The following is a 27128-nucleotide window of genomic DNA, read 5'->3' as shown; positions in this document are numbered from 1 at the left end:
AGTGCGCATCCGCTAATTAACAGGCTCCACCAACCTGTGGAGGAGTGCAAAACCCTATGCAGAAAGTCACTCAAAACGCCTTCTAGGGGTATGTATTCTGCACAGGCGATGCTCGAGCGCACCCAAAGGGCAGTTATTCGTCAAAATTGTTAACAATTTCCAAACAACAACAATAATAAGAGTCAGACCTCCACTAATTATCCGCCGCTGCAGAGATTTTGCACGACGATCCGTTCGGAAGTGCACCAAGGAGTTGTTGCACACAAAATTCACTCAAAGACCGTTCAAATGTAACCGCCTTCGATGGGGAATCCGCTCAAACATTGCGCACTCAAACGACGACAGATGGCGCCAGTCGGAAAGCCGTTCGCTTGCTCACAACACGAGTGCTTATTCGGCTAGGCTATGGGACAGTGGAACCAAAGTGATTTGGTTTGAGTGATAATCATATTATTGCATTAAATGATCAGCTATGAGACTATAGGTATGTATATGGATTTCTTAAGAGAATTATTATTTGATGCCCTTAAGTAAAAAAGGAGCAATGCATTTCACCCTTTGAATCCCGACCATCCCTGCCACAATAGCAACAGCTTCAAGTTATGCGCAATGGCAACCACTGTGCGACGCCGTCTGGCACTGCTGTTGCTGCTTGCCACTGCCGACGTCGCTGTCGCCGTCGCCAGAGCCAAAGCAAGCGCTACTCTTCAGCAGCAGCACAGTTTGTTTTCTGCCAGCGCGCATAACGGTTGTTGCAGACTACGTCGCATAGTCGCCGTCATTTTCGTCGTCGCTCGTCGTTCGTCGCTTTCGGTTGCTTGCTGCGGCGCGTGTTTCGAAACACCAGGCCAGCCAGAAGCCAGACGAGGAAGAAGTCTAGAGAAGCAAATGGTTAATAAAAGAAACAACATTAAAAGCAGGCGCAAGAGAAGTAAATAAAAGTAGTCCTATCCCTTCCCTCACCCGATTGCACCCTCTTGCTCTATCTGTTTCTCTTGTGTTTCTTCTGGGAATTGTGCAGCGATCGCGCGCGCTGTTGCAGCGATCACTCATTCTCCCTCTCACCCAACAATTTTGTTACTATTTTTTTGTGTTTCATTCTGTTTTTTTTTCAAGTGTGTGTATGTGAGTGAAAACAAGCAAAACAAAAAGCAAAGAAATGCGCCAAAATTAAAACAAAACGAGCGCCTAAAACAAATTTTATAAACAAAAGAAACAAATTTTTGGAATTATTCGAGTTCAAACTTGAGTGTTTCTGTGTGTATGTTTGCGTGTGTGTGCGTTGTTAGTGTGAAAGAATTGCATATGAGAAAAACTGGTTCTTGCAACCAGTCCAAAAAACATAAACCCAAAAGCGAAAAAGGGCTGAAACAAACGGCAAAAGAGCGAGCAAGCATTGGCAGAATGAGAGAGTCTGGTCAGAAGAGAGTGGAGTGTGGATCGTGAGTGTATAGCGTCGAAAGAGATAGCGAGAGAGAGAGAGACAGTTCCAATTAAATTTGTGGCCTGGCTTTGTCCAAGGTGTTTCTTGCCTGAGGTGAGGCTTGTGGCCGATCCCCGGCAATTTTTGCTTTGTGTCACTCTAGCTCTCTCTTACTCTATCTTTGTATGTTCACTCCAAATCGAAATTAGATACAAATACATTTTGTTTGGGTGCTTTGCGGCATGCCTCACCTTGCTTAAATACACTTTGGGCTTGGCTTGGCGGCCGTTTGCGAGCGCACTGGTCTCTCGCTCTGACTACAGAGGGTCTTTGGTTTCAAAGCGTGCCCTCCCTCTCTCTACCTCTGCCTCTCCCTCGCTCTGACTCAGAGCGATCGCGCTCTGTCTTTCCCGCTGCTGCTACCTGTGGCAGGTGTGCCTACGTTTGTGTGTGTGTGTGCGTCTGGGCGAATGACTGGCACAAAGCGAATGAGAAAACTAAAAAAACGTTTACCATGTTTCATGTTTCCATGTTTTTTGGTTAATGTTTGTTCTCTCTCTCTCATTCTCTCTCTATCAGAGTCAACATGAATTAAGAAAAGCGCCAGAATATTCAAAAACAATTGAACTTTAATCAAACAAAACAAAAAGAAACCAAAAACAACAGTCAGAAGCAGGCGAAAAGAATCGACGAAATCGAAGAAAAGCAGCCGAAAGAGAGAGAGAGCCGAAAATGAAGAGAGACCAGCGGCGATCTTCAGCGTCGTCGCTGCGTCGCCGTCGCCGTCGGTGCGTCAACGAAGCAGGAACACGAATGTGGCTCAAAATGTCGCTGTCGCAGCCGCTGGAATCGTCGCTGCTTTTGCTGGCAGCGCTGCTGCTGCTTCTCAACGCGGACAGCTGCTCATGTTACGCGGGTAAGTGCTGTTCTCCCTATTAACTCCGCTTCGTCTGCCCCCCTCTACCTTTTTCGGTTCTCATTTTTCCTTTTCGAGGTTCTTTCGGTTTCAAGAAAAACAAGTACAAAACAAACAGCCGTGGGAATTTCGGAAGCCCAAGCGGCGGGCGCATTCATTCGACTCTTTCGAAGTCGAATTTCGATGATCGCATGCAATAACGATGTGTGTTTTGAGTCTTATCAAAAAATGTCTTATAAAAACCTGTGACAAAGTATGCTTACAGTGGATCTTTGCCGTGTAGAACACCCTCCAAAAAAGTATCTAAACTGTTGCTCACTTTTATTTTAAGCAATAAAGCACTGATGTACCAAGTTCGAAACGCATCTTAAAATTTAATATTTTGAGTCCGAAATGTTCTGCAAAATTTGTGAAATTTCTCGCATCATAATGTATTTTGTCGTCTTTCCTTTCTCTGTGTGTGAAAATCTTCAACGTTTTTGTGTTTTTAAGAATTTCCTACATTATTGTTTTTTACTGTGAAGTGAAAATGGAACTGCCCGTGGCTGTTATGCGAACCATTAAGAAGTAACTGTAAGATGAGAACTTGGGCATCATTTCTGCAAGGTTTTGATTCCCAAAGAGGCACCAGTCTTGACTGCTCCATTCGAGGAAATGCAAGAGAATCTACTGAGTAGAATTCTCATGAAGAGAGAACTCTAGAATATCCGTTTTCCATTTTTTTCCAACTTCTTTGGGACTGAAAATCCACTCGAGTTGTGAAATTATCTCATTTGAAACATGTGGGAATGCATTTTGTATAATCTCTACCCGTCTGTAGCTTTCACTGTGTACTTCTTCGGCGAGAAGTTCTGCCTTATCGCCTCTGAACAGCACTGTACGCACACGTGTACACGTTGCATGCCCCCAATTGTGTTTGTGCAATATTTGCATACCCTGGAGGCCTGGGACAACCAAATAAAAGCCACAGGCGTACGTCTGTATATAATACCCACTAAAATCAAATATTAAATACAAAATCAACAATTTTCCGATTCGAATTTCGCGGGATTCGAATAACCCCCCCAACCCAATCCAACCCAACACACACCCCAACCCTACACATTTTCACTCATTTGTGGGGCATTTGTTGTTATTGGTGCGGGTGGATTGGACCACAATGGGTCCCTCAGGCTGATTGTTCAGGCTCTGTGTGTGCCGTTTGCGGAGGCTATTCGGTATTCGGTATTCGGGTCTTTGGTCTCTGGTCTCTGGTTTTTGCGGGGGCGTTCCTTGAAGCTTGAAATCGTTGTTCAAATTGTTCAACTCTACAGATACAGATACTGAAGTTTCCAGAAGTGAGACATTTTCCACGGAGCAAACACAATTAGCAGCAGATTTTGATCATACTTTGGGTGTCCCTCTTTTCGGATGGTCTCTGCATCCGTTCGCTTATGGGACATTTTTTGCAGCGAATCATTTGCATCTTGCCACGTAGAGAAAGAAGCACTTTGCTGATGTTGCAATTTCCACTTTTTCTTCTGCATGTTCTGGTGTCAGGTGCATGTCAAACTGTATGCCCAAACCCCCCTTTCCCAACACCAGAAAAAGCCAAGAAAGGCCAGAGCAGAGCAGAGAATCGTCTGAAATCTGACAGAAAATGCAAATTGTTTGTCCAGCTGTTTATACTTTCGTCTCTCATCTGTTCCTAGTGCCGGCTATCCTTCTTTCCTTTGGGTTCGTTTTTTGTTTAGTTGCCTTCTTTCAATAGTGTTTTTCTTGTCTCTCCACTTTGCTAAGATATTTGTGGCATCATCTCTCGGGTTACAAGGCAAACAGAAGAAGTGCCGGCCAAAACTGAATCCCAAATAACAACAGATTCCGAAACAGCACTACACCGAAGACAGTTTTATAATTGCCTTCAACTTTTTGCTGCTGCTGTGTTGCATGCCACAGAGACGACTGTCTCTGTCTCCCTGTCTCCCTGTCTGTCTGGCTGTCCAGTCTATTCATTAACTTGTGAAAAATATTTAACAGTGCAGGGAAATCGCATTTCCAAACGGAGAGGAAAGAGCAAGATAATTTCAGCCAATCCGACAAGTGTAGACCTTTCCCACAAACTCCTTTATCTCCAAGTTACATAATTTTATAAGTAGGAACTCAATCAATCAATTGATCCCTAGTCATCCCCTAGTGATCCCTAAATAATATTAAAGCTGAAAATTAGACTCAAGAATATCCTTTAAATGAACTGCTGAAATGACAGACACAAAAAATGCATGGAGACCGCCTGTTGCTGTGGCATTCATGGGGACGGGTTGCTCCTGCGGGGCTCCTCTGGTAATACAGAAGTTTGACCAAGTTTATAACACCCTCAACCTCTGCGTAAGGGCATAAAGAAACCCGTAAAACTGTAAAATCCGTCCAAAAAGAAACACGAAATGACTTTTTAAGCTCTTTTTGCGCCGCGTAGCGTAGCGACGGAGGAAGAGCAAAGAGTGAAGGTTAAGGCGACAAAAAAAAAGAGGCAAAGCGAAAACGTTTAAAGAGATTGTCCAAGGGAATTGACTGCGAAAGATACTCGCATAAAATACTCCAAGCGGGGTACATGGGCCATATATAGAGCATGATGGATGGCTGGTGCGTTTCATAACTGTAATTCACCGAGAAGTGTGCGGTAATATGATATAATGTTTTGCTTTTGTTTTTGCCTTGCATTACGGTGAAAACTTTCGTTTTTTATCTCAATAAATATCATAAAAATCTGGATGCGTGTGTTATTATTTTGAATGTATAATTAACCTGCGGGAAAATAAATTTCCTGCAATAATGATAATTCCTAATTAACACGCCAATAAGAATAAAATATAAAAACAATAAAAAACTAATTGCTTTCGACATTTCCAGAGTTGAAAAGTTTCAATTTGCGGGAATACAAATATGAATTCAAATCGTTTGTGGATTTTCCATCGGTTAGACAGGAGGTAATTCATCAGCCCAGTAAACATCTTTTGGCGTTCATTTCAGTTTTCGATTTGCCAGCGCATTTATTGTGGAACATTTGTATAAGCCAATAAGCGCCTTTGCCAGTGCACTTTTCAGGTGGGCCAACGTCCACTGTCCCCAGGGAAGGAGTCATCAACGGATGAAAGCGTGGCATGAGGGATTCGTCCCAAGCCCTGCGGGGGGACATGATTTTTGGTGCATGATTAGTGCCCCATCAGTGGCGCTTCATCCACTCATCCGTCCCTCCACGCTGATGCAGCAATTATTCAAATGCAAAATGACAATCGAATTCGAATTATTTTAAAATGATTGGAACAAAGCACAAAGTACGAGTTGGGGAGATATAGCCCAGCCTGTTCCAACGGAGAGGATAAGCACCATAGAGTACCCTTTGTTTTGTGGTTATTTCTGTGATGGTTTCCCCAACCAACACACCAGCCCATTCCAGGGTATGCCCACATTTTAGCTTTCGACTAATTAAATGCGAATTTTTGTGTGTGTTGGCTTTTTGTTTGAGGCGGCCACCCGAAATGGATCATCGCTGACCGCCGGCGAGCGACCGCATTCGATAAATCACATTTTTCCAGCCGCCGCCATTCCGCCGATTATTTTGCTGCGTCCAAAATTGATTGACCCACAAAATGGTTGCTGTGCGGCACGGCACGCTGCACGCTGCACGGCGACCAGAGCATTATTCTAATTCATTTCTATTGACATTTGTGAGGCGGTAGAATGGGACAATGGGGATTTGCATTTGACAAACATTTTTGTACATACGCAATGCTTATGCGCCCAAAAATACAATGGAAAATGCCACAGAAAAGCAGGCACACAGCCAGAGAGCTAGCCAGCACACGACACGTTTTTCACCGATCTAGCTGGGTAGGGTTGTACCGGCAAATTGTTTGACATTTCAACAATTGATGAAAAATATCAATGAAAAATCATAATCATGATTAATGAAACAAATCAAGTAAACTTTATTTAATGCAAAAATGAACTATTTATTATCGTTGAAAGAGTATATTTGGGTTCCCCATTGCATGGTGCATGGGGTGCATGGTATTGATGGAAAATTGCTTGCACTTGAATGTTTTTCGTGCATGAAAAGTGAAGGAATTGACCGAGAGAGCGGCACAAAGACTGATAAACAGAGATAGAGAGAGAGAGAGAGAGGGGAGAAGCATAAAATAAGATAAAAAGAAATGGGGGGGATGCTCATAAATAACAACAATAACAGTTATCAACGATCTGTTGACACTCTCCTGCGCGCTCTCCTCCCCAGCACGTCGCCCGCTCAGCCCAAAATTCAGTGGAACATTCCGGGAAGGGGTGGGAAAAATCAGCACAAAAGCTGGCCCCACAGCCACATTTTCTATAATGCCAAATTACAGCCAATGCAACGAATGGCGGGGTGGTGGGCAGTTTGGAGGCACAGTGTGTGTGTTTTGACCAGCTAAAGCGGTGTCCCCTGGATGCCCTGGCTCGCCCCACGGCAGCCCCCTGTGGAATGCCTGCCCGCTGCCCGCAATGCAGTTTTCCTCTGAATTATTTTCGGTGTTTTTTTTTTGGCTTAAACCCATATATGATGGGCTTTTGCTTGGCTTTTCTAAAAATGTATTGGAAGGCCCGCGCCCAGGGTGCTCCCAGCGCGTGTCAATAGCCGCCGAATGCGTCTCGCACAGTTTGAGATTATGACCAAGGGAAGTGCATTTCAAACCCAGCCCTAACGGTAAGCGAAAGGGGAACTGAAGTGAGCCTTAGAGTGCTGGCTAAAATCTGCAAAATAATGGACCACTCCACAGGCATATCCAAGGACTTCTTGAGTCTGAAGAATCTTAAAATGTAGCTAAAGTTTGACTTGTGCTTTTAACTATCTGAAACATAGATAGCTTTATAGTAGATTAAATCATGTTGCAAAAGAAGTCTAACAGACAGCCAAGAACCCCCAAACTTTCGATATTTAAGTGCAGCAAGAACTTTTTTGTTCCAAATTAACTTCCAACTGCGGCTCGAATTTCGAAATCCGAAGGCTGCTCGAAACTTCAGACATGACTGTGGAAGTGCATGCAAAACTGCAGAAAGAAGAGATGAAAATAGGCAGAAAAAAGAGCAGAGGATCGCCGGAAATCTTTGGCTTACAGTTTTTTCGAGCTTCGAGCTTCAAGCTTTAACTGTGCTGCGAGTGGTGTGTGCCCCTCTTTGTTCCCCTGAAACTGTGCGTGCCCAATTGCAGTTAATTGCCTCGAGCAATTACATACAAACACACACAGGTGCATCCACACAGGTACATATACATACGTACATATTTGCTGCTGGTTTTTTTTTCGCTTTGCTTTATTTTTATTTCTGCTTGCCATGCATTTCAATTAGCATTGAAATCCACTTGCCACACAAAAGAAACTTCAAAAGAAGCACAAGAGCAATAAATGCAATCAGAAATTGTAAAAATCCCAACCATGCAACCACCTCCCACCCACCGATTCTCATCAACCTTACCAAAAAATGATTTTTCTTTTCTATAAATTTAGAAATATTACAACAACAGCAGCACATCAAATCATAGTTTCCCCGGTGCCTTTTTTGTGGTGTTTTTTGTTTGTTTTTAATGAAGCACGTATGAATGCCATTGGCTCTCCGAAGTACAGTCTAAATTGACTAATTGAAATCACACACTGCACGCTCCCGGCCTGCCGCCCCTTCCACTACATTTCGTTTTATTGCCTCTAACTTCCAATTTTTGTGTTCAATCTTCACTTAATATGCGAAAGAAGTAGAAACCAAACAACAACAAAAAGGGAAAAGAAAACCTAAGCAAAGAGAATCCGTAAGAAGAGAGAAAATTCTAGTACAAGGGTTTGAGTCAGATACCCTGTAATCAAGGGTGGTGCTCGGAATGTTTAATTATTATTTTAGAAAATATTTTCAACTTATTATTGAGCTTAAAAGAGAGACTGGCCGGCCATTCGCTTATGGGAAATTTGTGCAGCTGCTAATGGGAACAGAGATACCCTCTGGAAAGGGTATGCTTAATGACTGAATGATGATGATGAACCATGCAAAGGGGGAGAGTGCCGATGGACAGAGAGAGGGTCTTGGGGGGGCGGGCTGGTAGTTGTGGTGCCTTGCAGACAGTGCATGTCAAACCGAGGCGCGAGAGCCGACGAATGATTGAGTGTGGAATTTCCACATGCAACAGCGCGGCAGAAGCAAGAGCCACGATCAAGGCCAGGCCAAATGGGTGAGGCCTAGTAGCGGGGAGGGCGGAAGGGGTGTACATACGTGAGGTGCACATAGGTGACGGTGGTTGGAGGGGGAAAAGAATGAGGGCTGGAGTGGTGGGGCGGTCATTGCTTACTTTTTGCCTCTTGCCTTCTGCTGTTGGCCAATGAGGTAGAGTGGTGGAGGGTAGGTGTGCGGGGCGGTGTTCACAAGCATTTGCATAAGCGGCAGAAAGCAGCAGCAAGAGCCAAAGCAACAACTCACACAGAAAGCACCTCTTCGGCGACTTGCATACAAAACAAAAGCATCAAAAAAAGAACCCAAAACCCGTCAAAAGCGCACATCAATGGATACCCTGTAAGGGGGATTTTGTGCGTCAAGTACACGACATGCCAGTTGTTTGGCTTCTGCCCCAATGCATCAATCTTTAATAACGCCGAAATTGTATAAATTGAGGGACAGTGGCAGTATTTGGGTGTGCCGAATATGCCCTTTGAGTGTGACAGACGCGCAGTGGGGAGCGCTGGCAAGCGGTAGCGGTAGCGGTAGGGCCCATCCAGGTGCAAATTGAAGGCACAAACAGAATGAGCGAAAGAGCCGCCTGTCTGCCTGTCTGCCCGCTGCCTGACTGCCTGCAGCCCTGTGGGATTCTTTCTTTGTGGGGCCTTTGACTGCTGCAAGGCGCCGACGACGACGTTGCTCGACGAATGCTATCATTAGACATTTCCGGTCTTTGACTGCATTCACACACAGATAGCCACACTCCCTCCCACACACACGCACACATGTGCTGCACACATGCTCTCACGTTTCAAGGGAAGCAGCAGCAGCAGCAGCAACACCAGCAGCAGGTAGCTGCCACCAAAAGTATGCCTTCTCGGCCAGAAAGCGAGAGAGTGAGAGAGAGAGTGAGGGACAGCGAGCAGCAGCCCACGAAATGGGAAATAATCTGTGGATTGCAGCTTCAAGAGGTTTTCTTTTTCGGGAACACACAACAACAACAAATACAAAAGAAAAAGGAAAATGGAAAAAGGAAAAAGCAAGAACAAAAATAATAACAGTGGGAGAAAAAGTGCAGGGAAAACGCTAACATCTGCGGGAGATTTTGTTTCGCAATTAATTGTACTTTGCAAAGTCTTTAAAAATGCGAAAGAAAACTTTTCAAATTGATTTGCTTTAGCAAGAGAAAATAACTTTTCAATGGAGGTTTTTCCATCTGTCGGGAGTGTATCACATTCCATAATTGATTGCCATTAATGGCAAATTATCGCATTAATAAGCCTCACTCTTGCTCTTGGCTCTTGCTCTATCTATTCCTAACCCATCAAACCCTTTTGTTTTGGGTCGAAAGCATTTCATTAGCTATGCGCTCACACGTTCCCATCATTTGTTGGTCCACATACATACATAACTGTCTTGCAGCTTATACACATTTCCACACCCCGCATCCGGGATGTATGTGGGGTTACTGTACCTGTCGCTAATTTTATTATGCACACACATTCCTCCGGGCAGTCCTCCTCTTCACATTTTACACGCTTTATCATCTTTTGCTTCGACTCGAATCTGGTCTCGCCCACCACCCACCCCCCCACCTTTATCACCTACACTTTTGACTGGAGTATTTGTTCATTTTTGCCACTACAAACCTCCCCCTGTAGCTGCCCCTGGGCGCAACGCCTTGTTGACGCTTTAAAATATTAAATAAGAACAAAAAAGTAAAAGATAGAGGGTAGGAAAACAGCAGAAAAAACACGAAACATTACAATTGGATGTAAAAAACGACTATGAAAGGATAAAAGCAGAAAATGTAGAGTGGGGGCGGGGCTGGAGGATGACTCTATACGGGCAATAGTCACCCGGCAATCGTTTCTTTGAGCGATTCATTTTTGAACATGATTTTGATCACTTTCTATGGTCGTCTTTTGCTGTTGACAAGGCGCCTCCTCCTGTTCTCTTGTGACACCTCTTCCCTGTCGCCGTGGGCGGCTTTGCGCTCCTTTTTGCCACTTTTCCACTTAATTGCGGCCACTTGATGGCGGCGGTGGTGGTGGTGGTGGTGGTGGTGGCGGCTCCCTGGCAATGTGGCGCTCGGGGGTGTGGGGCAGGTGTATGTATGTCTTGCACCTTTCTTTCGCTTACGTTTTTATTGCTTTTGTGTTTTATGGCGCCTTGGCGTATGCCATAATTTATTTGAATTTTCTTACCTCCTTCGCTTATCCTTGACAGGAGGATGGACTCCCGCACAACCTCCGCCTTATCCCCCCGGCACCGCCTTATCCGATGTATATTCCAATTAAGCTGCGACTATAATTTCTCATAATTTGCCAATTTACGCGTGCCTTAAGACAAACTAACCTATGTAAATCCCTGAGCAAATTTTAAGCTAAATAAGGAGTGCAAGTTGGGGTCTAAACACATTTATTCCATTGCCGTAATAAATATTGTTCATAGATTTAATTAGCGCGACTCGCTGAGTTCTATGTTATCTTCGTTAAATATTTGTGCTGTGGATAATGATAATGATAATGATGCGGTTGATGATGGCTTGAATATTTGTTGTCTTTCGACACCTCCACTTTACTTTCCCTGCCACTGCGCACAACTTGCATTAATTGCAAAGATAATCTCCGCTCAACTCTGACCCAATCCGCTCTGGCCAGCACTCGCTCGGATAATACTAATAATAGCAGACATAATGAGTCCAAGCGACGCAGCTGACTGAGAGTGAAGGAGGCCAAAAGTGGAGCACATGCATAATTTGTGATAATGGCTGCTACCGCAAGCGGCAAGCCCCAATCCCACAATCAACTGCAACAGAAACGAATCAACAAGCAGCGAGAGAGAGACAAAAACCTCGAAAATCTTATCGCACACAAAATTGTTGACAAAGAACAGCACAACAACAAAAAAGAATGAAAATGAAAATGAAAATAAAAATAAAAGTGTGTTACCTGCTGTTACCTGGCTTTTGTTTGCATTGAATGTGCAACCCCACCAGGCACCCAGCCACCACCCATTGCCCATCATGGCACCACTCTAATGAGCCTCATGTGTGCTGGCTTTAATGCTTCAACATTGTATTTTATTTATTTTTATTTCTGATATCGCTGGATACCCTCACAGACTGGGGTATACGCTGATTAGAACAATTCGTGAGTGACAGAAATAACAAGAAAATATCCATAAAAGTCAAGCAACACCCCAGAATAATAGCTGCAAAACTTATAATCGTGTAGAAAAAACAAGAAAACATCGAATATGTATCCTTTTGCTTATGGGAAATTGTCCAAAGGCAACGCAAGAGTATAACCCACTTATATTTATTAGTATATAGATTTTTTTTTGTTCGTTATCGTTTATCAATTGGGGTTTTGGCTGGCCATGTTCTCCATGTGCTTTGGTACTCGGCATCGATGATGGATGTTGGCCCGACGATTAGCAAATAGCCCAACACACACAACACAACACAACACACAGCAGCAATGGCAATGGCAGTAGCAAAAAATAAAAGCAAAACCGAAAGCATAAGCTAATACACAACGGCAAGGTGTTTGAATGAACCATGGAACCAAAATGAGAAATGAATGGGGAAATGCTAAGCGAAATGAGAGCTTGGAGGGGGGCCAATGCGGTCGAATCGAATCGAATGGGAATCGAATTGAAACGAGTTCCGAGTTTCGTATTATTGGCACTGTAGCGGGGGTTTTTGTCAACCAAAAGAATGGTGCTTAACTCATAAAGACCGGTACCCCACCTCCACTGATGTGCCCCAACTGACTCTACCGCTCTCTCTCCCTCCCTCTCTCGCACTCTATATACAAGTAGAGTTTCCCGCATTTCTAACCAGATGCATGCCAATGGCATGATTCATGAATATTGATCTCCCTCTCTGAATCGAGTCTTGTGTTCGTGACTCAGTTCTGCTGTGGTTTGCCTTCGGTGCTGCCTCCTGCCTCGAATATTTCTCTCTTTTCTGGCTGTTGCCATCCAGCCGCTTTTTGGCCAAGTGCATTATGATGCCAAGCGAATGAGTGGACGTAGGGGCAGAGGAGGGGGCTGTGCGGACACATAAACAAGAAACGGAAATGGCCAAAAGCAGCGGCAACAGCAGCAAACGGCAGCTGAAGTTCAATGTATTCGAAAACTTTTCAAAATGAAATTAGCATCATCATCGTTTTCGTGCTGCGGCGGCCATTGGCGACACCTGGCGGGTGGACAATGATATTTGCATGAGGATTGTTATTGGGTGGGTGAGAGGGGAATCTGTTGATGGCTGATCTATGATCAGCATAATGAAACCTCTCAGCGCCTCTAGCGACTGAGTAAACTGAAATTGTAACTGAAATTCCAGTTTTCCTTTCGGGAATTTCTCACATTAAAATACTCCCAACACACAAATTTTGCTCTACTCTTTTCGTTGGGCCTTTTTCTGGTGGCGCCTCTCTCCCGAGCTCTCTGATGGGTGCACCCCCCCACAGTCGCTTTCCCTAATTGGGCTAAGTGGCATAGATTCTTTCAGCCCCTATTTAACCCTCCCCCTTGTGCCGGCACGGTCCCCCCCTGCTAGTCTCTGGCTTTTGTCTGTTCATTGTTCAACTAAATATTTGAGTTATTTGCAGTTTGCGTGCGGGCAAGGCATTTGGCATTCCCATGGAATGTTTTCTAGTCTCCTCCGGAGAGTCGGAGTCGGAGACGGATTCGGATTCGGTTCCGGAATACGCTCTCTGTCCCCGTGCCATGTCTCATGCAATTGTTGAGATTTTTTCTGACTGTAAGGGGGGAAGGGTGCTTGCTTAAGGGTTGACCGATTGAAAGCTTTGAAAATGCCAGCAAGAACACCGAAGGCCGAAATCGGCGATACCCTGGCGCACCGCTAATAAGTATTCTTAAGTATCTATTAAATGATTAACTAGATTGTATTTATTAGGTAACATAAAGTTTAGAGAATTGTTTGACATGAAAATATGGAAATAGTTCCGATCGTTGCAAATCTCGTTATGCTCGTGTGTCCATTCGCTTATGCGAACATTTCTACAGCAAATATAGCAACGTCGCATCATAGAGCCCACACAAAAAATATGAAGACATTTTTTTGTATCAAAGCGAAACAAAACTTTCGTTTTGATGTCATTTTTTTGTGGTCTTCTTTTTGTTTTGTTTTGTTTTGATTGTTGTTGTTGTGGCTGCAAAGAAGAGGAGCAATGGGTTGAATTGGGGGTGGGCAAGCCATACTTATATAATTATGTGGTAATTATGTTGTTCAGCTCTTTGTCCCAATGTATGTCTCTCTGTCTGTCGCTCTGTCGCTTTGTCTGTCTGTTGGTTTGCTTGTTCACCGTTATAATAACAGTCGCCGCAAATTGTATGACAATTGACAAACGAGAGAGTAAGAGAGAGGGGGAGGGCGAGGGCGATGGCTGCGGCAGGAGACAGACATGCCAAGCTCTTTTAAATCGAAGTTTAAGTGGTCTCCACCAGTGCCACCAGCACCCCCCGTGAAAGAGGCATCTGCTGCCTCGTTCGGTTACAGTTCTGCTACCCAGCATTCGAGTGCATCGAAAAGGGTATATTCTCTTGCTGCAAGGGTTGGCAGTGTCAGTCAATGAAGGATCTGCGGATGAGAGCTACAGAACAGTTAAAATCATCAATCAATGGGATCTATTTGATTCCTTTTCAAAATAAACTCTTACAGGATATCCCCAGTGTCGTGTATTATTAGCTCTCTCTCTCTCTCTCTCTTGTTCTATCTGGGGAGCATCTTCCTAATTAAATTGACATAAATTTCAGGCAAAATAAAGTGCAAGAAAAGGACAAAACATGTGCATTGTGTCTGAGAGATGCCACACACAGAAATTCCATGCCACATAGCCATACCCATACACAAACGCACTCGCACACACGCACACACACTGCCAACCAGTTGCACAGTCAGTGGCAAAAGTTTGCGCTCGTCAAATTTGTTTGCTTAAGCTCTTTGTCTGCTCGGGAGTGTGCGTGTGCGTGTGTGTGTGTGTGTCTGTACTGTGCTGTGCATTCGAGTGGCTCTGCTTTCTGTTTGTTTGGGCCGCCCTGAAAGGACGATTGGGCAATGTAAACTTTTAATTGCATTCACTTTGGCTACCCACACACACACACACACACACACGCATAAGTATCTATAGACCTAATTGGGTATACCATTGATCGAAGCGACGCGCCCGGCGTGGGACTTCATTGCTCTGCTTTTTAATAAAGTAAAAGCTCTCCACTTTCATCAGTTGATGGATTAAAAGTTATTGCACAACATTAAAAATAAAAAAATAAATAAAGTAAATGTATTTTATTTCCATTTGAAATTTCTTAATAATAAGTAGGTTTATTTTTGGGGCAATTTGATCTGAATTATTGCCATAGAATGCCACAGATCCCCAGATATCTGAGGCCCATCAATTTGTATTAGTTTTTACGTTCTGAAATCAAATTGTTTCTTTCTTGCTTTGTTCTTCGCTTTTGTTATACACTTTTGGCATCTACTGCACTCTTTTATTTTCTTTAATTTGTTCTACTGTTTTTGGTCTTCCTTTGGGGGAATCATTGCTTTGGTTTTTGGGTGAATTGTGGGTTGCTGCTCCAGCTGCGATAACCTTTCGATTAGATATCTGAAAGGGTTAACGATAGCCAAAGAGCTATTTTTTTGTTCTCTTTCTCCTTGCCCCCCCCCTTTGCGAATTGTTTCTGTTTATTTTCCACTTTTCGATTTGATGTTTTTCTGCTTAAATGTTGCAAGCTATAAAGGGGTGACGATGCTTTACACAAATCTTCGACTTATTTGTTTACTTTTTATGGAGGCAAACGTCTGCTGAAAATCATTATACCCTCATGCCACAAGGGTGCGGGATTCAATGATTTCATTGATTCAGTGGGTGAGTGGGTGAGTGGTTGGGTGGATGAGTGGATGGGATCGTTGGGTCATCATCATTGGGAAAGCCCCCAGCCTATGTACTACCATATTCCCACCTACTTTTCTGCATATATTTTTTTTACATTTGTTAATTTTAATGCCGTAATTTTTGTTTACTTCTGTTGGACTCTTTCTTTTTTCCTCGACTCCGTACCGCCCTGCCACACCTCCCTGCCTGTCCCTGTCTACCTCTTTTATATTCATTTAACGTAATGGGGGAGTCGAGAAAAACCGATGCTGAATTTTACATTTGCTTTTGTTTCTCTTGTTGGCGCTTTTTCTCGCTTTCCTTTTGCTTTTCGATTGTTAATTTCAGTCGCTGCCGAGCGTGACGAAGTGGCAGTGAGAACGGGGAGTGATGGGAGATGGGATATTATTATTCGATAGATAACGAAATCTTTATAGATATTTTGCTCATTAAATTCCATTGGAGCTCCTCTTAACAATGACAGTGAGAATATTGAGTAAGTGTATTGGACAGGACAGGTAGCAGCATATTGCTGAGAGATTAAGCCCTGAGAAAATCTAAAGGAAAGTTACAAACGGAAGAAAAACTATTGAAATAGTACTCCAAAACTTTTCGTTACTTTGACTGGAGCTTTTGTGCCCTGAGCACTTTGCAAGCTATAAATATACACACATAAATAGCTGCAGAATGTCCTTCAAATCTGGATTTAGCTTTGGAATGACTTGCCTTAAAGGCTCGCAAATATTTCCAACCCAAATTCCCAAGTCAAAGTTGTACTTTTGTTTTGGGAACTCATTCCGAAAATGTTGCAGGAAGTGATAAAGCAAATTGAATGAGATGAGAGAGTGGGTTCTTACACCTTGAGTTGTTTTCCCACTCGCTCACTCTTGCACACTCTCTCTCTCTCTCTCTGTCTCTCTCTTGCCACTCTGTTGTATGTAATTATTTTATTTGCTTTTGCTGTTTTGTGCTCTTTCATTTTCACTCGCTTTCTGCCTTGCAATTTCTTCGTTATATATTATTTTTGTTGTATTTATATTTGTTTTATTATGTTGTATTTTTTCTTGCGTTGTTAATGACTTTTGGTTTATTTACGAGTATTTACGAAAATTGTATCACATTTAATTATAATTTTTAATAATTTTTCATTCCTTTCAACTTTTTGGGCTCTGCCACTCACTTTCTCACACTCGTTGTTTGCATTTGTATGGTACCCTGTGGAGGGAGGGGTATGATGTATTGGAGTAGATTGGTGACAATATTATATTTTGGGATGCCATACAACCAGAGAAATAGCTCCTGAAAAATGTACAACTTGTGAGTTTTATCTGGGTTTCCGAGTGTTCTTCGAGGGTATTTATGGCGTCGCTCTCCAATGCTCCTCCCTATGTTGGTCTTTCTTTCTTGTTGCTTTTTGGAGTATGTTTTACTTGGTTTGCTCTGCTTTTCAGTTGCTTTTTGTGGCATTACGCAAATATTTACACCGCATGACGGTTCGCCTTTTGCAGCGGTTTCCACACGACCCAAACACCCACTCAAACATTCAAACCCCCCGCTGCGAAAAGGTGAATTTTTCAATAATTAACAAACATAATCCATTTAAATGCTTGCTCATGCGATTACATCGTTTTGCTTGAGATCAGGATCCCATTTTGTATGGGGAAAATAGGGGGAAAACTTGAACACTTTTGCACTCATATGCGACATTATTTTGAAGGCTTTCCTTTAATCATTGGAAATTCTCTGCTTTCAGCCAGCTTGAGGGCTAGAGCATTTAAGATTCAGTTTAGAGCATGTGCAATCTTCATTCCGGATATGTTGTTTCCTTCCAGCGTCTAAGCTCCTCTTCAAATTTCCGTGTTAAAAGCGGTTTTGTGTGGGAGCGGCACAGCGTTACACCCACATACCTATGCACATGCAAGCCTATCTCTTAAGCATTTATGTTGATTTTTATTTTCAGTCTTTTTGTCTTCTTTTTTAATGGTATTTTCGCTTCATTAAATTTGGTTTTCTTTTAAACAAATGCAACAAAGTAAGCAGCAACATCAACAAAGAAGAGTAGCAAAGAGCAGCAGATGAGCGGTGCGCAGAGTAGGGCAGAGAAGAGAACGGGCAGAGCTTGAGCAGAGCTGCTCTCTGCTGTCAACTTCGTTTGCCAGCTTCACCGTTTGCTTGAAACTTAAGCACTGGCTGAACGAGACATTTATTTGTCAGCTGATTGAAGACAGCTCTCGTTTATATCAGCTGTCATTAAATGTTTGACATTTATGTACTTATTATTTAATAATATGCTGCTTAAATAAATATTTCTTTATGGTGTTAATTATGGTTAATTATTTTGCCTGCAAACAGAGTTCTGCACTTTGCTGCTGTCCCACTGCTGTTCCTCTGCTGCTGTTGCACTGCTGCTCCTCTCCCGTTTCTCTGCTGTTCCTCTGTCGCTTTTCTGCTCCTCCTCTGCTTCTCTTTTGCTGACGATGCTGCCGCTATTGCTCCTCTGCTTTTGGTTCTGCATTTCCATTTGTCTACGCTTTGGCTCTGGCTTTGACTTTGGCTGCAGCTGCATTCAGATTCTGATTCTGATTCTGCTTGTGTGTCTCTGCCGTATCTTCTTCTGCAGTTGCGCTTCTGCTGCTACTTGTGCTGCCTTTTCGTCTCTGTCTGTGTGTCTTCCTTTTCTTCTTTGGGCTGTCCTCTGCTGCACTTCTGCTCTACTTCTGAGTTTGGCCTCTGCCCTGTCGCTTAATTGAGCTTCAATTAAAAATGTCTCGCCTCATTAAATAAAAAATACGTTAAATAAAAGCAAAAACAAAGGCAGAACAGCATTGAAACCGATCGACATGTGCTTACCCTTTAGAATAAAAAGGGTTTTCGTTACTTTGACTTTGACGTTATGACTTTGTAATGTATGTTGCAAGTTTTTATCCGTCTGTTGGCGATCTTCATCCCCTTCTATGGCTGTGTTTATCGACAATTATCTACTTACTCAGAGTAGTAGAGTCCCCTCCCCTGTGTAAGTTTTCTCTTAATGGGTGGGAGCCTCATCAAAAGCGAGTTGTTTTCCTTGTCATGACTCATTTGCATATAAAAGCTTCGCTCTCTGTATATCTCAGAGAGCGGGAGAGCTGGACGGGGGTCTCGTTGCATGAATGCAGTTATTTATCAAGAGTCCAAGGGGGTGGGGCACACTGAATCATCCGAAGAAGCGAACAACAGATAAAATGGCAGTGAGAAAGAGAGTAAAAGAGGTCTATTGGTCAGCCGAAGGTCACATTAAATACTGGTTATAAAATCTATGCAAGGGAAGTACAACATTTCCATAAGAGAATACAGTTTTTCAAGGTTTTCCTCGATAGATGGAGCGAGAAAATAGTTTCAATTGCTTTTCATTTGTTTTTATTTACTTTCTACCGTTTTCAATTGATGCTCTTCTGTAAGTATCTTTAATTAGTTTTGATATCTCTTTTGGTATGCACTAAATGAAAGAGTGGAAAATATATGTTGGAATAAATGTAATTTCACTTTCCCTCTCAGTGTTGGGTTCTCTCAAGTGTTAATCACTGAACGCAATTGAACGCAACAGTCGTCGGATCGCTCTGCTGTGACCTCCAACCTTTGGCCCACTTGGGTTGTAATTAGATTGCACACAGTTGTCCCCACCACTCTTCACCCTACACCCTAGACTCCTCTGTCTGTGTCGCGCTCTTTCTCCCTTCCCATGGCCAAATTAAAATAATTCCAGAGAACATAAATGCCAAGTCCTCGCATATAAATCAAATCTTTTACACTCCTCCAACCGCCGCCCTTTTTGGGCTTGTAATTAAAAGATGCACAGCATCCAGCGGCAGCAGCAGAAGCAGCAGGCAGTCCACAGTCGGCGGCTGGGTGGCTGGGGCAGAGAGAGATATTCTTTTTTGGGTGGTATGTGGTGGGATGGGGCTGGGTCTGTTCCACACATGTTTGACACAGAAACTCACAGAAAGCTCGTAAAATGCCAGAGCGAGAGAGAGAGAGAGAGAGAGAGAGTTAAACAAAAAATACAAAAAAATAGGGAAAGGGAAAGATGTTTCATTTTATGAATTGAGATTTGGTAGCAAAGTGTAATGAAGATGAACCATGGCAGTGTGGTGCTTAATGTTTCTATATTTTGTGGGATAATGATTCAAAGAAGAGCAAAATCTTATCTGTCTGGCTATAATAATGAACTGAACGGAACGGAACGCAATCAGATTCCACACGTGTAACTATTCTCTCTGTTTAGCACCCTTTTCTCTGGGTGTAGTCTTTGGGCTGTCCAAGCTGTCCAGCTGCAAAAAGCCGTGAGATTCGGAAAATAAATGTCCCCAAATCCAAGAAAATGTCAAAAATAAAATAAATAAAACCACAGCTTAGTGATGCATTTAGGATGGATTGGATGGGTGGTAGATGATGGTAGGTAGGGTCAAGCAAATGCCGCTGCTGATATGCCACTATCTCTCGTTATTTCATTTCGAGCGGGTCCCACCCGAAAGGCGCTCTTAAAGCGCATCCTAACCTCACAAAAATGCGGGAGGGATTCCTCGTGTGCCCACGGGCACTGTCTCTCTCTCTCTTCCTCTGAGTGGAGTGGCTATGTTCTCTCTCTCTCTTTTTCTCTTTGTGCTTGTGTGTGGGTGTGTGTGCAGTGTGGCGGACTTCCTGGTTGGGGGCGCAGGTTTCTCTTTTACTGCTCTTCCTGCGCCCTCTCCTTATGTTTCCTTCCTTTTCACTGTTGTTCTCCTCCCCCTGTTTGTTAATGAAAAAAATGAAGCAACGACATGAAGCCCATCGAAATGGATATACTCTGTGCAAAAAAGAGAGAGAAGAGAAAATACTTGAGGAAATTGTTGGAACAAGTGGGGATTACTGCTTAATCGAGGCCCTGGATTATCCAAATTTACAGATATTCCGATCCCCTTCAACTATTCAATGAAAATAAATGTAAATCAAAGCAGTGAAAGACTGAATGCCAGTTCAATCCTTATGTAAAATATCTTTTATAGGGTACACATAATTTCATATGGAAGCGATGGACGCTTAGACACGGAAGCGTCAACAGTGCCGTCGTTGCCGTCTCATCGCCTTCTCAGATTGTTGTTTGTTTGCTCAGGACGCGCCGTCCCGTCCCGTCACGTCTCCCCACGTTCCAGACACATTCTAGTCCCTGGGCCTTGGATCTTGGCTGCTTGCTGCTCTCTTGCCGCATTCACGTGGCAAGTTGCAACTATTTTGCAACAATTTTTCCAGCACTCGTTTGTCAAATTATTTGTTGTTCCATTCCCCAGCGTTCTTGCGCTTTTTTTCTCCTTCTTTCTTCTGTGCCACTTTACGAATTGAACCAAGGGGGGGGAGGAGTTTTCCAATGCGACAATGCGATATGCACATGGAGCTGTTGTGCTAGAGCGTGTTTTTTCTAGTCAAACTGTTTGCCGTCTACTGTCTGCTGTCCATTACCATTTCTATCTACGATTTAGTTTGTGTTTTTGTAGTAATTAAAATGCCAAATGTCCATAAATAGAATAGCTAGAAATGGGAATGAAGATGAACCCAGAAACAGAAGCAGCCACAGAGACAGACGTGGAAGTATGAGAAGAAATGGAAGCCCGAGATCCAGACTGGGAATTGAGTGAACAAAAAGCACAGACCAGCCACACAAGATCTTGTCTTTAATTGATCATAATTCTCTGGAACTGCACTACTCGGCCCATTCCACTCCATTTCCCCATGCTCCCCATGCTCCCCATTCCCCTGGTGCACAACTGAAGATCCCTCGAAAACAAAACCCGAAATGAAGCGTACGAAATACTACGGAATACTCTCTCTCTCTCTCTCTCTCATGCTACTCATACTATTCGTATGCTTAAAAGGAAAAACGCACAAACATTTTGTCTGTTGGTTGGGTTTTGATTCGATGGAATCCAAACAGGAAGTTTGTATTTAAATTCAAAACTAGACGCAGGTCACGAACGCATGGAGGGGACCCAGGGGACTCAGCAGGCGGACATGAACATGGACACGGGCAGGGCCTTACAGGGCCAGAGGGTTTTTACAGACAATTAGCATAAAGAGCGACCGACCTTTGACTACTGTGCTCTTAACAGGTACACAAATTAAATGTCTCTAGCGAAGATCTGATTGGGTTTCATGTTTATGTATCTTTTTTTAGATCCAAAACTTTATCGAGTGATTGAAGAATAATTTGTATAAAAGTCTTTAAACAAAAAAGAGTTCGAAAAAACGAAAAAAAAAGAGTTTGCCTGAAAAATATTGAAACTAATAGATCAAAGACATTTTTTTGTTGTGGGGGGGGGGGTCACAAAGATCAACCTGCCTGAATGGTTGACAATTCTTTTTAGGCTTTCAACGTTTACTTTATTAGATGGGATCACAAACGTTCCCCCCATTTGTCTCTTTCTGGCTTCTGTTGGTTTCTCACTCGTTCTTGTACCAGTTTTGTGTTTGTTTCTCGCTCTTTCTACCACTAGTTTTGTGTGTTGTTTCTCCCTCCCAGCTCTTACCAGTTTTGTATTTGCTTCTCCCCTCTCTCTCTCTGCACTCTGACCAGTTTTGTGTGTTTGTTTTGTGCTCGTTTTGTTCGTCTTTAACTTGGTCTTCCTTCGGCTGTTGGGTTCTTGAGTTTCTTGGGGTTCTGTGTTTGCTTTGGTATTGTCGTTTTAACGCATTTAAAAGTCATTAGTCGCAGGCCTCCATCGGCATTTGCCTCTCCATATTTGTAGCCCTGCTCTCCTCCTGCTCTTTTATTCTGTGTTTCCTTCTGTTTGGACATACCCTGCCAAAAGAGGGTACTTCTGATTTGTCTGACTACTTCGAATAGCATTGATCTGCCATGAAAAGTGCGTATCTCATAGGGTATCCTTCCATCTTTATCTGTGCCGCACTTTCCTGCTGGCTTGATCAGTTATTTCCAAGTTGTCTCTCTCTCTCTACCTCTGGCTCTCTTTATCTATCATGCACTGTCATTAATTGTTGTTTAGTTTGGTCCTTGGTTTATGGTTTACCCAATCCCCAATCCCTATACCCCCTATACTGCCTGTGCCTCTGCCTCTGCTTCTGCTCTGTGGCCCAGCATAATTATGTCCATTAGCGTGCCGTGCCAGAGGGCACACAGAGGGGTTAGAGTCTGACTCCGACTCTGACTCTGACTCTGGGCCAGTGGCAAGTGGCAAGGCCCAAGGATGGTCAAGCAAAACCATTTGGCTCAATTGTCTTAGCACGTTTCCCGGGCCCAGTTCTGGGACTTCAAATGAATTTGTGCAACTCACGCACAATAAATACGTTTACAGAGACAGCCAGAAACGGCAGTTCGGCATAAGATATGCCCTCTGTTGGAAGATTTATGCTGCCTCTGCCCCTGTGCGCCTGTTTTAAAAATAAATTCCCCTATATTTGTTTCTTCCTGCTGCTTTGCATAGGCTCCACCTATTTATATAACTCAATCGGGCAAGGGTTCAGCCATAGATATTCCCTTGCACTTCAGCTTCCCGCTTTAAACAGAAAAGAAGTCTTTGCATTAATATTATTTTCAGTAAATTCCACAATTTGAGTGACGCTTTGTTCGACGAGAGTGAGTGCGCTTTCAAGTTCAATATTTTGCGAGGAGCAAGAAAAGAATTCCCCATTTGGCCTTGCCCGAATGAAGTTGTTGCTGGGCTTCATTTTGCATACTTTTCAAGATTCCGCGCCAGCATTTGCGCCCCTCGCAAATGTTTCGGCAAAATGCAATATCTTCCAGACATTTTGAGAGGGTCGCCGCCGCCTCGCCGCCTCGCCGCCTCGCTCTCTCGATGTCTTCAATTTTTATTTGATTTTATTTATTCCTTTATTTATGTACTCTCGCTCCACTCACTCCTCGCTGCTTGAATCCATGGCATTCACTGTTTTTTTGTGTTTGTTTGTTTGCCTCCACTTTGGCTTTTGGCACACGGCACACTGCCGTAGTCTCGAGGAAGGAGCAACAATTTGAAGTCAAATTTCAAGAAAATGGACCCCAAAGCAGGTGTCGACTCTTTGATATCCTTTGCACTGGCATCTCCTTTCCTTCGCTCCACGTAAATATCCATAACAAATGTTGAAATTTCCTTTTAAATCATTCCATCTGCGGTGCTGCATTTGTACGTTTCTTAACTCCATTGATTCCTCGCTCCCTTATGGAGATATTCCTTAGCCCAGCTCCATTTGTTTCACTTAGCTATGCTGATAAATCGCCATCATATCTTCGTTGATCATTGCCTGTTTCAGTTTTAATTGTTCCCATTACTCTCGCATAATTTTGGAGCTCATCCCGCCATACCGTCTCGTTTCAGACGTCTCCATATTTGTTCCCCTATTCTGCCGAGGCGCCACACTCGTGTCGTGTCGTGTCATGTCTGAGCGTTACCCTTGTCAACATCGAAATCGAGTCCCAGTGTTTTCCCTTCTTCTCGCCTGCATTCCCTTGGCCACCTTCCTCTGCATGCATTGCCCTAGTACTAGTACCCATTCCGCATTCCCGTTTCCGAATATGTCTCGTATTTCATTCCGTATTCAGATGGTCAATTTCTTTTAGCCAAACAGGAATGTTTTGACAGCTTCTTCTGCCATGTCTGAGCAGCATTCCCGCCCCCTAAATTCTCTGGCTCTTGTTTGTTTTTGCTGCTTGTAGTCGGGCGTTTAATTGGGCATATAACGTCGCGACGAGTTCATCGTCATCGGCATCAAGAAAACATTGTTATTGTTATTGCCTCTGCCACACACACACACACACACATCCATGGTGCGGAGCAGCCGAAAATAAATGCTCGACATTTGCCTAAATCATCTCTGACTGTGACTCCGAGCAGCTGCCCCTCCTCACTCGTCTTGGGGCACACAAAATGTAGAGTAGTAGCCGCCACTTAACCTCACTTCCACTTCCACTCCCAATCGCTGCCTGCTGGCTGCACCAAAAGTGCGGGGGCACAAAGCACTCCAGTGCTCAGTGCTCAGTGCTCTCTGGGCTGGTAGCCAGCCCAACTCTCCTTCGATACCAATCTGCAATAACAATCTCGTATGCTTATTGCCCTAATCCCCATGGCCAAACAATGGCATAACAATACCAGAATCCAGCTTAAGCTCAATTCTAATTAATTTCTCCATCTCCCGCCCGCCATTGTCTCATTTCAGGTAAGTTTCCTTCAGCATCATTAGCAAGTCCAACTACAGAGTCCACCTCCCCGGAAGATGGATAGCTCTTAGCGTGCGGTTTGTATGGAGTGAAATGAATGTTTTAATGTAATTTAAACTTTTCATCGATTGAAGTTCAAGACAACTTGATGATCCGATCCGAAGTCTTCGTTTAAAACTCAATTAAACCCACTTGATTGCTTACTTACTTACCCGCCCACACCTCTGACACTTATTTATATTTTATATTTTTCTTTGGTTTCCAGCAGTTTGCACTTTTCCGTTTATGAATGTTTCAACAATTTAACATTTGCATTTGCATTTCCATATTCTCTTTCATAACTCCTCCTCCATATGTAACATTTTTGCGGGCAGTTTGGTGGAGTTGGATTGTGCTTCAAAATCATGATGAAAAAATCGCGCAATGGTTCACTTTTTTCGCTGTTTGTTACGTCCCGCTGACACTGTTATCCAGTTCAGCAGCCACAAAGTCAAATTCCTTCATTACGCTTCTGTTTTACAGTTGTTTACTGCATTGTTCGTGTTGCTGTTTGCTCTGTGCTGGCTTTTTATACGGCGGGGTATGCGCATTTTTATGACATTCGGATGGGGGAACAAAAAAGAATCCTTATCCACGGACAGCACACATAATTGCTCATCCACAGTGGAAGAGGGAAGAGATTGGCGATCATGCTAAAAGGTTGAACAACTCTCTTTGAATTTGGTAGCAATCGAAGTATAAAATAAAATGGGAAGTGGGAGGGCAAATTAGAGTAGCTAACGCCTGTCCACCTGCTTAGGGTTAGAATTTGCACTAGAACACTGCGGGAACTAAGGGGAAAAAACTCGAACTAGAATTTATTTGTATACAAATATTTGTCGCCTAAATATTGCCATGAAAAAGACTCTTTGAATGGCAGTTAACCGAAATTGTATTTGCTGAAGTTCGCCAATGCAACATCTCGCAATCAATCAATTGGAAACACACAAAAATATTGCAAATACAAATTAGCAAAATATTTAATTTCCATCGAATGAGAATTGTTGGGTATCTTAAAGTCAGCAGCGTGGAACGAGAGGCAGCAGGTACGCTACCTTTCTCTCTTCATTCTGTTTACATTTAAGTGCACTTAACCCCGTCCATCCATCCATCCATCCATCCATCCATCCATACCCCTCATTCCCCAATACCCTGCCCCATCCATTCATCCAGGGATGCCCTGGAAAAGTGAAGTATTTTTTTGTATCTCTTTTGTGGCTGGCATTCGAGATCTGTCCACATTTATTTCTAGCGCACTATTTAAAGTACAAAAATGCATGCAATATAAATTGTATTTAAAATGTTATGGCCTGACATTTTATTGGCACCTTTGCTCGCTCTCTCGCTCGCTCTCTCACTCTCTTTACTCTCTCTTTGCTCCCCCCCCCTTTTCGAACTATCACTTTTATGGCTGCTCCTTTCGTCTGGCCATAATTCATTGGTAAATTCGATTTTCTTCCACACACACACATAGACCGAGACAGAAAGCAAGACAATTATTCCATTATAATAAACCATAATTTATTTATTTTTTGACTATTTTTAATTAAGTAATTGATAGACTCTGAAGGAAGTCTGAAGAGCCGAAAATCGATGAAATTTAATTAAATATATTTTCCGTTTTCTTGGGCATAAAGTTTTATGAATTCAGGGGGAGCCAAAACCCTTTTGAGATGTCGGCCCTGCCCCTGCTCCTTAACACGGCTTTTGGGTGGCATGCTCTCGCTCTCTGTCGCTCTCTTGCGCTTCTTTGTCCCTCTCTCTCTCTCTCTCTCTCTTTGTCGCTTGTGCAACGGTACGTCAAAATGTCAGCCGCGGGACCTAAAATAATCTTTTAATCTGTCTCCCTTTCATTTCCAATTGAAGGACTGCCCAGCAGAGGACTCTTCTCTAGGTCTCCCACACCCGCTTGCTCTTTCAACCTGTGCTCTTTGTCAGCCGTTTAATAATCAAACACAATTCACACGCGCACAGTGACGGAAAACGCGAAGAAGTAGTGGCAGAGGGAGAGAGAGAGAGAGAGCGAGTCAAATAAAGGGCATAGAAGCTTGTTGTCCCCTTTTTGTGTGTTGCCTATTTGGAAGCGTGTTCGGCGACTCCACTCGAAGCAAAGCAAAAAGGGATAAAGAGAGAGAGAGAGTAGTGGGAGTGGGTGTGAAAGAGGGACACTAGAGGGAGGCCGCCACAACACACACACACAGCCAGACAATGCGGCTCAGGCTCTAGTCACGTTCGTGATTCGTGTAATCTACAAAATGAATCGGTTTACATGGAATAATTATTAACAGATTATATCATTGTCTCTGTCGCACTCTCCACTCCCCCCCCCCCCCCCCCCCCCCCCTTTTTTTTTTTTTTTTTTTTCTACCTTGATTATTTTCCCCCCCCGTTTCTTGTATTATATTTTTCTCTTTTTTTTTTTTTTGCACGGTCTGGGCGGCGGGGGTGGGG

The 27128-nt window shown here is 43.4% G+C and overlaps 1 protein-coding gene across 8 annotated transcripts in view; it reads left to right on the top strand.

Annotated features, from left to right (window-relative positions):
* The first annotated feature begins 727 nt into the window (after window positions 1-727).
* LOC117581107 (protein sidekick) overlaps window positions 728-27128 on the top strand; it is a 79932-nt gene continuing 53531 nt past the window's right edge. For all 8 annotated transcript variants that reach the window (XM_034268009.1, XM_034268008.1, XM_034268007.1 and 5 more), the window contains exons 1-2: window positions 728-931; window positions 2003-2339. In XM_034268009.1, coding sequence (XP_034123900.1) covers window positions 2156-2339 — 184 coding nt within the window. In that variant the 5' untranslated portion in view covers window positions 728-931; window positions 2003-2155. The remainder of the gene's footprint in view (window positions 932-2002; window positions 2340-27128) is intronic.

Source organism: Drosophila guanche, unplaced genomic scaffold, assembly GCF_900245975.1.
Source record: "Drosophila guanche unplaced genomic scaffold, DGUA_6, whole genome shotgun sequence".
NCBI classification, from domain to species: Eukaryota; Metazoa; Arthropoda; class Insecta; order Diptera; family Drosophilidae; genus Drosophila; species Drosophila guanche.
Note: the sequence above shows the minus strand (reverse complement) of the source record. Positions and strands in the feature narration are given on the sequence as shown.